Source organism: Sylvia atricapilla, chromosome 3 (assembly GCF_009819655.1).
Source record: "Sylvia atricapilla isolate bSylAtr1 chromosome 3, bSylAtr1.pri, whole genome shotgun sequence".
Classification (NCBI taxonomy): domain Eukaryota; kingdom Metazoa; phylum Chordata; class Aves; order Passeriformes; family Sylviidae; genus Sylvia; species Sylvia atricapilla.
The window spans coordinates 49,098,999-49,111,630 of NC_089142.1; the positions used below are offsets into that span (position 1 = coordinate 49,098,999).

At 39.3% G+C, this 12,632-nt stretch overlaps 1 protein-coding gene across 1 annotated transcript in view; it reads left to right on the forward strand.

The window, feature by feature from the left end:
• The first annotated feature begins 511 nt into the window (after nucleotides 1-511).
• SLC35F1 (solute carrier family 35 member F1) overlaps nucleotides 512-12,632 on the forward strand; it is a 96,565-nt gene continuing 84,444 nt past the window's right edge. The window contains exons 1-2 of the mRNA XM_066314412.1: nucleotides 512-633; nucleotides 1,191-1,366. Of these exons, the coding sequence (XP_066170509.1) occupies nucleotides 512-633; nucleotides 1,191-1,366 (298 nt within the window). The remainder of the gene's footprint in view (nucleotides 634-1,190; nucleotides 1,367-12,632) is intronic.

A 12,632-nucleotide genomic window follows, 5' to 3' on the forward strand; every position in this document is an offset into this window, starting at 1 on the left:
TTTCTGAGAGCTGGTGACAGCAACAGCAGCAGTGGGCAGGGCTCAGACCAGATGTCCCCTTTGCATGCCCTTTGCTCTCCCTGGTGTGGTTTCTCTTGCTTCTCTACCAGACCAACACTTTTGCATTTCATTCTTCTGCATGGGAAGGTGTAGCTGTAGAGCAGGCCTGGTCAGCACAAGAGTGCTGACACGTAGGGGACCTGAGAAAACACTTCAGGGTAATTTAAAAATACAGATATTCCTGTGTTGTGGGCATAGGAGATCCTAGGACAAAATTTGGAAAAGGAGGGTTGTTTAGACTCAGTTGGGCTGTGTGGTTAGGTAATAAATTCTACAAGAAGAGTAAAAGAGATGGAGGTATTTGGAGGGAAAAAGTCTTTCAGATATAGCAATTTCTGCAGCAAAGAGACAATTATAGGAAGACAGAGAACATGCACAAAAGAAGAAACTATTTGAAACCTGTGGGGAAAGAGAATGAGGTTGTAATAAGAGAACGCAGAAGATACTGGAGATGAAGAATAAGAAAAACAGATTAAAGCAAAAAAGCCTAACCAGAAAGTACATTTCTAACAACCGGAAGGAGACAGGAAGGGGAAAATTGGAATCTCCTGTTCCCATCAAGCAGAAGAGAAAGTAAGGAGTTGGAAAGATGAAAGAAAATATAAATTTATTTGCACAGTAGATGGAAAGAATAGCTTGTATGATTAAATGTATATTCATCTTGATGATGAAACATGATCCTTTATCATCTTTTTCCCTTTGGCTGCTAGGTCCTGAAAGAGCTGTGTTTCCCACTGTGTCTGAATGATGCTTCTGGGTCTTTCTTTTAAGGGCAATGCACAAAGGAAGCAGTACTGTGTTTTGGTTGATTTAAACTATCATTTATCCTTTGTGAAATGTGAAATGCAAAATTAAATGGTAGGGACATGCCATCTGCTGTTGTTTAACATGTGAATAAAAGCTCCTGTGTTGGTGCAGTGTGAATAAAAGCTCCTGTGTTATGCTCATGATAAGAGCAGAAATAATGGAAATGTTATGTTGGCTATACCCAGAAGGTCCCCTCATTGACTGAAGCATCATGTTTCTTACATGTCCCAGAAATGCTGAACATGATTCCTGGAGGAGGATGAGCATTTCCTTCTTTGTGAGGAGGCTGAGTGTTTTATGTCTGTTGTTCTCATTCCTTTCAGGGATCTCTTGCTGTCTGTGGCACTTGGCCAGGTACTCTCCCTTCTTATCTGTGGCATTGGTCTCACAAGCAAGTATCTGTCAGAAGACTTCCATGCCAACACACCTGTTTTTCAGAGCTTCCTCAATTACATACTTCTGTTCTTGGTCTACACGACAACACTAGCCGTCAGACAAGGTAAGTGTCTCTCTGAAACTGTTTTACAGAAAACACTGGGGATAAAGGCTTTTGCAGAACAACAACAAGCAATATGATTTGGACACATACCCCACTCACATTTGTTCCGTATTTACCTAGAAATATATATTGGATGAACCGATAAAAATACCAACAAATCTTCATTAGCAAAGAATGAGTCATTAGATCTCAAGGATTGGGGTGCTACCTAAAAGCTAAAATAAAATCAGTACTTTTGAATTCTTACTGTTCTTGCCATGCTGGAAAATACTAAGATGCTTTACATCTTTTGTAGCCTAAGGAGAGCTCAGATGCTCGCAAAGAAGAGCTTGCTAGTTCTAGTTGCTGATCATGGCAATTCAGTAGTTCACTTACTAGACAGAAAGAAATAGCAGCCAATTTTTAGCTACTGGGAAGTAGGAGATGAAGGGAGGGATTTCAGGGTGCTCCCTCTCTGGGGGGATGTTTGCACAGAGCAGCTCTATGGCCCTATCACTGCTTTGCTGTGGGGTCTGTGTAACCAATCTGACCTCCAAAATGAGAAATGCATTATAGTATGCTTTGGTACTGATTATCTAATGATCTTCTCTTTGACAGTCTATATAATATGGGGGAGTTGTGCCTTTCCTGCAAATCCCTCTGTTCTTTGAGATTTCGTTTCTAGATGAGGTGTGGGAAGTGAACGCATTTAAGTACATTTCTCAGCCACTCTTCTTTTTTTGTAATAATTTTATTTATTCACCTTCACAGAACACGTAGATTAGAAGCTAAATAAAAGAGAAAAAATATCATATGTTCTCCTGACATGAGGAGGGTAGGGCTCTGTGGAGGATAACAACTACAAAATGTATTAGGCTGTGGTACATTTATCAGCATACTGCAAAGCTCATGTTTTCTTACAGGAACAATGATTTTTGGGTCGTTCTTTGATGTTACATCTTTTAATGTTTTGGGAACAACCCTGAAGCCTAAGTTCTTCACTCTTAGTACGATCTTGTGATACAATGCTAAAAGTGTTCCAAAGCAGCAAGGACTTAATTTCTATGCAAAAAATGAGCAGTCAAAAATATACCTCTGTACTCCAGCACAAAGACCTTAAGCATATTACAACAGAAGTTCTATAAACATTGGTCCCCACTGACATTTTTTAGAGGTGATAAAAGCCAACATGTGAAGAAACTGTTGGCTCTTACATAAGGAGAGATTGCTCAGGCAGTGTTTCACTGTCTTGGTTTTTCACTTTGTGTAGGGGGAAACATCACCACGTTCTTTGCTCTGCCAAAGGTTTAAAATGTGTTATTAGTAGCAGCTTTCTGGAGAACTGTGTTTAAAAATAATTATTCTTAGTGTAGGATTGCCTAGATGTTCACAAATTCTGTCCCAGAAACGTCCTTCTCTGGACTGATTAAATACTGTGGAAGGCAAGTCCCTATATGGACTCTTAAATAGATTTTACTTTTTTTGAAAGTGCTGGCTTGAGAGAGAGTGTGCCCATATAGATACTGCATTCTGCTGTGCATTACAGAGGCTAATTTGGAATAATGTTTGATGCCTGGTGTATATTGGCATCTAAAAAATGCTATCAAGCACTCTGCTTTACTCATATATAAAAATGTATTAAAATAAATAAATTATTTATAAATAGTATAATTATTATAATATAATACAAATAATTTTCTGACTCTGTCTAAAAATACTGTGGTGGATTAAAGGGTGTTCGCCAGAAATATCAGTTATGCCAATAAGATAGATTTGGGAACTAAGGGGCAAAGTGTTAGGGATATGTGTAAAATATTTTCTGAACAAATGAAGGGGGCTGGGGACGGTGTTTGAAAAAGCCTGTGGTTGATTACAGACTGTACAAACAACAGTATGTTGCTTGGTATGCTTCACATGTCCATGGTATGCACATGTGAAGCATACCAATGGAATTGCCTGGAAAAGGAGCTGTCAAAAAAAAACTCAAAAAATATGACTTCATCCAAAAAAATCCAAAATAAAATTGGCTACAGAAGCCATGAAAGCAGTGATCCAGGCATTCAGCATAACATTCCTGCTGGATGGTATAGCACTATACAGCCTATTTATTTACTCGGCATTTAATGTTGCCAGCTGACTGAGCCTGACATTGTCTTTTTCCGTGTGAATTTATTCAAATCCATTATCTGTGTTTGTTCCATTAAGGCAGTTTCTCTAGCAGCTCTAATCGTGTGGCTTCGTTAACAGATGGAAATCACATAATAATATTAATGATGATTCTGTTCCGTGTGCTGACATCATCAGAAAACTTTTTTTTTCAAGTATGGATCTTCTACTCTCTATGCAAGACTGATTTTTTTAAAATAACTATCTTTCTCCTTTAGAAATCTAATCATCATAAATTGATTTCTAGTAAAAAATAATTAGATCCCTTTGTCTTTTTCTTTCCTTGCTTTCTTAATCCTTGAGATTTTTGCAGAAATGTACTGTTTAAGGAGATGTCACTCGAGGCAGGCAAAAAAACCCTGAATTCACTATAGGGACTGTAAGCCATAATTTGCTCAAGACATAGAGACTTCCTCTTTTTTTAGAGGCTTCTTCCAAATTTTGATTTACTCTGGATGTCCTTTGATTTAGCTGTCCCTCACTGTTCTTATATACTCCCTGAGTGCTAATGAAAAGGTAGAATTTGACTGGTCTCTGCAGATCGTCATTAGCAGATGATTTAAGCTCGTGAGCTTTTCTGACTAAAGCCTTCTGCAGTGAATGCTCAGCTTCCAGCCACTAAAGTTAGCCCAGCATCAGCAGCATCCACTACATTTTTATATTGTGAGATTGCTTTCCAAAATAATTTTACCACACCTTTTGCTCTAATGGACACAAAGACTGGGACTGTCACTTTGCAATGAATCAACATATCATCAGATAGTGGAGAGGCTGTTCAGATAGTAGAGGACTGTTCCTGCAGGTGTCAGAATCTCTGGGAGCTTAAAACTTCATTTCTATGTTAAAATAAATAAATAAATAAATAAAGATACCGCCCCCCCCCCCCCCCCCCAAAAAAAAAAAAATTTAAAAAACCAAAATCAAACCCAGACACCCAAAAAACAAAAGTTTCAAGGAGTAAAAGTAGACCCAATGGGACTCAATAGTTTTAAGTAGTGAAGTCTGTGTAAGTAAGGCTTTTTCATGATTATTGCAACTTTGTTCTCATGACCAGAAATAAAAAGTGGCAAAAGCATTGAAGAGATCTGGTTTTGTGAGATTTTCATATGGGCCTTAAAACATGGCTACCACTCGGGCACAGATCATGAAAAAGTGAAAGAATTTGTCTAAACTTGGATTTTTCTGAAGAAAAATAAGTTTGCTAGACATTTAACAGATAATGAGGACATCCTCAGTTCCTTCTCTAGAGGAAGCTTCCTCTCATACCTGTGGTTTTCACAGCTGAAACTTGTATTTGTCCATGGTAACACCTCTGAGAAGGTTTTAACACGTATTATCTCACCTCAGTCTCCTTGTTAGCAGAGGATTCTGCTTAACAAAGTCTTGTAGGGATACTTCCCTACATCCTCTGGGTCATGTGTCATTATCAGTCAAGGGAAAGAAAAACCTTGGCTATCAGTAAGAAAAGCCTAAAATGGGTGAAATGGAGCTATGGGACATAGAGCTGGTGGAGATTAGTTTTAGCACCTTAAAAAGCAGTAAGTGAGAAATTGTCCATAGTGGACCAGAAGGTGTTAATTGCTAACAGCCAACACAGGAGCAAGCATCAGCAGCTTGCCATCAAAAATAAATTACTTCTAAAAGCCATGTCACATATGCTACAAATGAAAACAACACATCTACTAGACATCATTAAAACAGAAAAAAATATGAAACTGCTATTTTTTGTTGTTGTTTTTCTGTTACTCTGGAAAACAAGAAATGAGGGAGCAATGGAAGTGTCTTCTGAGCAGACAGGAGCCATAAAACCTTGAGGGCCAGATTCTGCGTGACTAGGGCTCCACATTGCAATCTATTCCTTGAATTTTAGTGCAACAAGTTACTGAGTGTTTTCAGCCCACCAGTACTAAGGGATCACAACAATTTGCTAGTTCAGAAACATTTTTTATTAATCTCTCTATGTCTGGATGAGTTCTGCATCTAGGTAGATGTGATAAGGTTCTAGAAATCTTCTAGACTTCCAAGTGATGAGGTTATATCATCTGTCAATGGAAGCAGAGTTTTCCCTACAGTAACTGTAATGTCTTAGATTTGACGTATAATTAAAGGTGATCTGTGCCCCTGAGTAAGCCAGGGAGTCCTGTGAGACTGGCAAGATTGCAGACCTGTTACTGGCATATCATTTCTTTAAGCATTTTTATCTCAGGGTGGTTTATGCCATTAGTATCTAAGCCATGTGTAATTTCCTGATGTGTCTGCTATCCAAGTCTGTATTTCCATTTAGATAATGGCACCCCTCCCCAGGATCATTCCTACTTCACCAAAGTTGACCAAAACCAGGCAATTTAAGGAAAATAGAGCACTATATATGAGTTGCTTTTTTTCACTGCAGTGCTTGTCAGCTATTTATTGAATGATAGAAAGGCAAATGTCTCTTTTTACTTAATTTCATTCCACTAATATATTAAGGTATATTAATATAAATCTAGAATTATTCACTTAACTTAGGTAGACATAACAGAGTTTCTTTTAAACCAGCACCTTTTTTTTTTTTTTTTGTCAATTGCCAGTAAGAACAATCTTGTTTGTCTGGGAAACAAACAAATGATGATTTAAGCTGATCAAACTATATTAAATATGTACTTTGAACAGTATATGCTGCACCATTGAGATGAAATGTCTTCTGGAAAGGCATTGATCCCATCAGAATTTCCTCTACACTGTCATCCTTGACAGGGAGTGATTTTGAAAATATCCATTTAATCATTTTTCAGTTTCCTAAGCATGCTCATGCTACTGCTGTAAAACAAAGAGTTTGGTTATTCCTTCAGTCAAATAAAATGCTCAGAGCAAGAGCCAAGCAGCTTTATTGTTCTATCTAACTGTGATAGAAAGGGTCCTTGGATTTTCAAGGCAATAGCTCAGCCCACACACTGGCCTGCCAACACATGGCAGACAGTGCAAGAAGCTGTGACATTGCCCTTGCATGTCCAGCTGGCCCATCTCTTCTATTCGACAAATGTATGTAGAGACAGGACAGGGGGAAATGGCTTTAAACTGAAAGAAAGTAGGTTTAGATGCCCCATCCCTGAAAGTTTTCCAGGCTAGCTTGGATGGGGATCTGAGCAGCCTGGTCTTGTGGAATGTGTCCTTGCTCATGGCAGGGTGTTGGAACTGGATGATCTTCAAGGTGTTTTCCAACCCAAACCATTCTCTGATTCTGTGATTCCCACAGCCCTCCCAGTGCAAGGGGCTATGCTCAGTCTGGGTTGTAAAAATGAAACACAGCAGCAAGTGTGGCTTGGAACAAGTGAAAAATAATGACCTTCAGCTCTTTGGTATTCTCATAGCAGCACTGCAAAATCTCCCTGCTGTGTTACACATTGCAGTCTGCAATGCACTTTCTCCTAATTACTCTGGGCTTCTAATTAGGGATGCCAAACCGTGTGGGATATGTTTATTATGAAAATGGTCAGCCAAATAGTCCCTTTGTTTGGGATCTGAAGAGCCCTATTCATATTCAGAGGGAATTCTGTACTTTAGGAAAAATGAAACTATAATGCTGGCTATTTACAGGCACTTCAAATTGCAGAGATCTTTTTTTGTAATGTGCAATTTTCAGTTTTGGATAGCATGCTCAGAGGAGCAAGGATTATGATATGTTATGTATTTGGGATTTGCCTATCACATTGTGGACACCACAGCAAGCTAGCTGGAAAAAAACCAGTATGACTAGAGCCAGATTTCTGTTGAGTTCCATTTACATAATAATTGTGTTTGTGTTTGAATTTTCATTCTACTTTCAATTGAGTTTTTAAAATTTCCTGCTATAAAATGTGGACGGCTGCTGAATGAACCTTCATTATTTTACTCTGTAGGTGATAACAATTCAGTGAGGTGTCAAACTTCCTGGGTATATATAGTTTTCATACAGAACCTTGGGAGTTTTTTCTTTATGATAGTTGCTATAAACCATAGAATTTCCCTTCCCAGTCCAATGAAGTCTTCTTGCATTCTTAGTCATAATACTAAAACAGATGCAATTTCAGCGTGATGTGATTATCCCACATAGCTGGAAAGCCAGGGTAATATTAAAAAAAAAAAAAAAAAAAAAAAAAAAAAAAAAAAAAAAAAAAAAAAAAAAAAGAAGACCACGTTGGAGATACACAGACAGGATTAAAACCAATAGACTCAACCTCCGTCTTTTGCTTTGATTTGTTTGGCTATTCCTAGCAGAGAAGTTGTACGGTATGATGGTATTTTTTAATCCTCAGGTTTTTTTTTCACTGTCAACAGTTCTTGTTACACTGACCAGCAGACAGATGCTTTCTGCTTTGGCCCTGCTGCTCCTTTTCACCTATGCAAAGGAGCGGGTGTCTCAGGGCTTAGTCAATTTTTATTTTCATCAGCTGTGTTTTGCTTTGCCAGCTGTTTGACAAGGTACAAATAAATACTTACAGAGAGGAATCCTGGCCCCAGACATAGGACAAATAATATGGCAGGTAAAGGCTCAAAAAGCCCCTCAGCTTTTTCTTTCTAGAGGTATTTCTCTCAGTGAGGTACTCTTGATGGTTAGGTTAGGCACCTACTGTCCAAACCCACAGCATGCATTTTGTGTTACAAAATACCTTTCCTTTTTTTAATCCTGGCACATTCTATGCTCTTGCATGGTATCATTGGAATAAATCATATACATCCTATGGCACGTACAAGCTGAAAACTGGAAAGCCCTGTACCTCTAGGATGCAGGTGGCAGCAGGTAAGCGTGAGCACTGTATGTCGTGGTTTAATGATGCAATCATTAAACTAACACAGTCATGATAACCCCAAAGCAGTAAAGGCCTGGCCTAATCAAGCATCCCTGCTGTAGTAGTATCCCTTGATCTGTGATGTAACTCATTCAGCCCTGAGAGATCTCTGGTTACTAAGTTGCTTTCAAAATAGCTTTGGCACTCAAGGAAATATCCTTTGTGCCATCAGAGACAAAAGCTGCAACAGGGCGTTGTGTGAAAGGATAGGAACACCTCATTTTTCCTGTGCCTGCTGGTGCAGACAAGAGCACAGGAAAAAAAGGGAGTTCTCTAACCATTCTCTTGACCTAAATAAGGGAATGGGAGGTCTTGTCCACACAGAGAATGAATTTGTTCTAAAGTTGCACTAGGGGTACTTCTCCTTGTAAAAAACTCCCTGGAGGATTCAAATGAGGCAGTTCAGATCACTCTCACTACTGGAAGCTCAGACCTTGTCATCTTTCTGGCTGCCAAGTTTATGCCCTCAGCCAGTACCTTCCAGACACAGCATTCAGATTTGCACCATGGTTCAAAGACTGGTGCATATTTTATGAGAGCAAGCCTTACAGGCACTGAGTGCAGTGAGCATGAAAGGGATGCTGAGCTTTAGGCTGGCCAAAGTCCTGGGTGATGAACCATGTTTGCATCAAGATGCTGCATCATTGCTATGAGGCAATGTCTATACTCAGTATACTAGTTGAGAAAAAGGCAGTTTTACCCTGGAGGTAAATGTACATTCATTTTAGGAACATTTAGCCAGCTGTGGCCATTTCATGCCAGTAAGTCCATAAATAGAAACCACAGATGCAGTAAAATGAGAAACATTGCAGTTACTCAGCTCACAGCTGCAGAATCACAGGTAGCTAGCGGAATGTAGCAGAATCAAAAAATCGTCACAATGTGGCATTTCATACTGTCATGCTTTTCTCAGTGATGCCAGCACCTAAGTCATAGAGGCAAATCTGCAACATATATTTGCGAGCATTTATGTTTGGATCAGGATTTAGATTTTGTTGCTGAGCCTGGGAAGCTCCCTCCTTGCTTACTTTTCCAGGAGCCTTGCCAGTCTTTCGAAGACAGTGCCAATCTGAACACAAGTCTGTGAGTTCCTGTTTGAGAAGATAAACTTCATCACTAGAAGGATGAGTGGGCAGGCTCGAGGAAGCTCTGAGGAAGTGGTTTGTACCACTCGTGCATCTTGCTGCTTGATTTTTGTCCCCATCTCTGCAGATGCCATTACATGCATTTGTACCACAGGCTGAGGTAGGGGCACAGATGTTGTAGGTGCTCAAGGCACTTGAGCAAGTAGAATGCAAAGTATTGTGTGGCACAGCCTTGGAAGTGCTGAGATACCATGACCATGAGCACAGATTGAGCTTTGAAACTTAGTCCACAGTATCAGGGTATTGCAGAGGGGTGAATGTTGTTCTCAGTAATTTTATTTGAGGGTAATGAAGCTTCCTATGTAGCCCAGATTGCCTCACAGTATGTCAAATAATAAATTTTCTCATAAGGCTGTGAGCTGAATCACAAACACTTGATTTATTTTTTTTTTTTTTTTTTTTTAGAATTAAGGGATAACTGTCCTTTGTAGAGGCAGTATGTGGGTCTGGCTCTTGTTAATACATAAACATCTCAAGTACTGTTTACAAAACCAACCATCCCTTCCCACTTCAATGAGGAAAGTTAATGGTTCTGATAAAATAGTGCACCCTTGATTCTACGGCTGTAAGCAGAATGCAAGGGTTGTCTCTGCTGCTTCATGCAGTATCAGTATTTCCCTGTGATTTATGGAATATTTAAACATTCATCAAGCCAAACAGCTAGCCAGGGTAGCAGGATCCACATTCAGCACACGTAGCTGCAGCGTTCATATGGGAGATTTGAAGTGTGGTTACAAGATGATAACTGTATTGCCTGAAGGAGATAAGTCCTGCTCTGCCAGAATGGTGCTTTGTATGTAATTAGTGTAAAAATTCAGAGGAATGGAGTTTATCCTTGCGATTGTCTTTCTCATTAAAAAAGAATCATAATGAAAGAACAAAGCAGTCCCTGCAGTGAATTGAATTAACTTCCTAAGTTTTCATTAAATCAAAGACTCAATAGCATCCCATTTTGCAGAGCCCAGTTGTAAACTGTACACAAGGCTTGCAGCAAAGTGCCTATGAAGATCACATTCTTTCTGAAGGTTTGGAAGAACTACCTTTTCTAAAATAAGGACTATAAGACAGCATGAATCAAGGGAATAAAAAGTTATGCCAGTAGGATAAAGCTGTATTCTCAACTTATTCTTCTGTCTCACACTTAATACTTAGTCCTAACATAAGCAGTGATTTTGTCTTCTTTAATGTCCCTTACTACCAAGGTAATAAATATATTTATTGTTGCAACTAAATGCATCTTTGAGGCAAAAATGTACAAATATCCTGGAAGTTTATCTACCCCTTTGTAAGCATTTTTTCCTTTATATTTGGCTGAATTGTTAGCTATTGGCATCTGGTCACCTTGAATTCCTGTTACATTTCTGGATGACAGTGCTATAATAATAATTGCAGCTTCATCTGAAAGAATGTTTATAAATGCAGTGCTCAGTATTCAAGTTGCAGTTGTGCTGTTTGCTCTCCCTTCTGCTCATGAGCTTCCAAGCACAGGACACAGGACACCAAAGTCACTTCTGGAAGGTGACCCCTTCGGGATGCAGGGACCTGGGGAATCACCTCTTCACCCATGTGTCCCTTTGACTGCAGCACTGCTTCACAAACCTTGAGGACGCTTTAGACCCAATTCACTACAGAACAGAGCAGCTCAAGGTTATTTGCAACCAGCTCTGTTAGAAGCTCCCCCTATATTTTCTTTCCTGATTTAACATTAAAGAGAAAAGGAGAAGGATAATATATGCTGTCTATCAGCCTCCTCCATTTCTTGCAAACATTTCCCTGATGAGAGGAGGGAGCTTTGAGGTAAAGGTGGGAGCTTTGCTGACAGCAGTAGTGAGTGCTCCAAATACACAGGGGAGGGAGAGAATGTCTCAAAGGAGCACTTACCCCTTAGTTTTCAGTTATATCACAGTGACAGTCAATTCACAGGGATATTTTTGTAACTTTTACAGAAATATAGCAAAAAAAGGTTTCAGAGGAAAATTATGCATCTGTGCCTTTTCTGAGTTAAATATTCATGAACTTGATTCTGTGCAGCTACTAGAACGTTTACACAATATCACTTGTCCGTGCTACTCTGATTATCTGTCTGTGATCTGATACTTGGTGTTGTTTTGTCTAATTCTACAGGAGGTTTTAATACCCCAGAGAAGAGATGGACTGTCACTATTTTAATAAAATGGATCTGCACTGATTTGCATCATTGATGACATAAGGGAGGGAGTAGCATGTTCATGACCATAAATTTTGATACGAGCTGTTTGTTTTCATTGATAGTAAAAATCTTTGGTTTGAACATGCTTTTAAGTGTCCTATTAAGATTTCAACAGCTTGGTGTGGAAAAAGAACAACTAGTGCCCTTATTTAGTGAGTCTGGCGTGTAAGAGGTTTGTTTCCATTTAAAAGGACCTGAGATGGTTTATATTGATGGAGTTTTTCCATGCACACACATCTAATTATATACATATGTACATATAAAAACCCTCAAGCTATGTGTTTTCAGTAGAATTTATTTTTAGAATTATTTTGTATTGCTTATCATCTCAAGATCCCAGAACTTCATGTTTTCCTGGGCTAGGCTTCATGCTTATTTGGGCAGGCATATGATAAGAAACAGGCCACAACATGACTGGGAACATTTCCTGTCCACTCACAGCTTTTATAGCAATTCAAAGAGATGAAATGCCACAAGGAGAACAGTAACTTGCCAATTGGCAAGCTTTCCATGTCACCAGTGAGCTCTTCCCAGGCATGGATGTGAATTCCAGAATGCATGGATGCTGGTGAAGGACCCTATGGAGTCTTTTGCAATAGTGTGTTGAAACTGAATTGGGTTAAATTTTGTCTTGGGACAAAATGTCTTGTGTTAAGACCGTATTCCAAAGCTGGAGAGACCATCAAAAGCACTTGGAGGATTCCAGTGAATTTCTGATGATCTCATGACTGAGCCAAACCTGATGCAGAAATGCTTTCTGGGAACTGGTCCCTGCTAAAGCTGGAGATTAGAGGTCTGCACAAACTTGGCCATTGAATCAGGCAGCCAGCAATCATTGGGTTGAGTGCTTTCTAAGAAAACCAGGTAGCTCAGGGAGTGCTAGGCTGGCAGGAGCTGAAATTACAGAAACAACTTCACAGCAGGAAGTCTGAGGGGATTTTAATTGGATATTGGACATG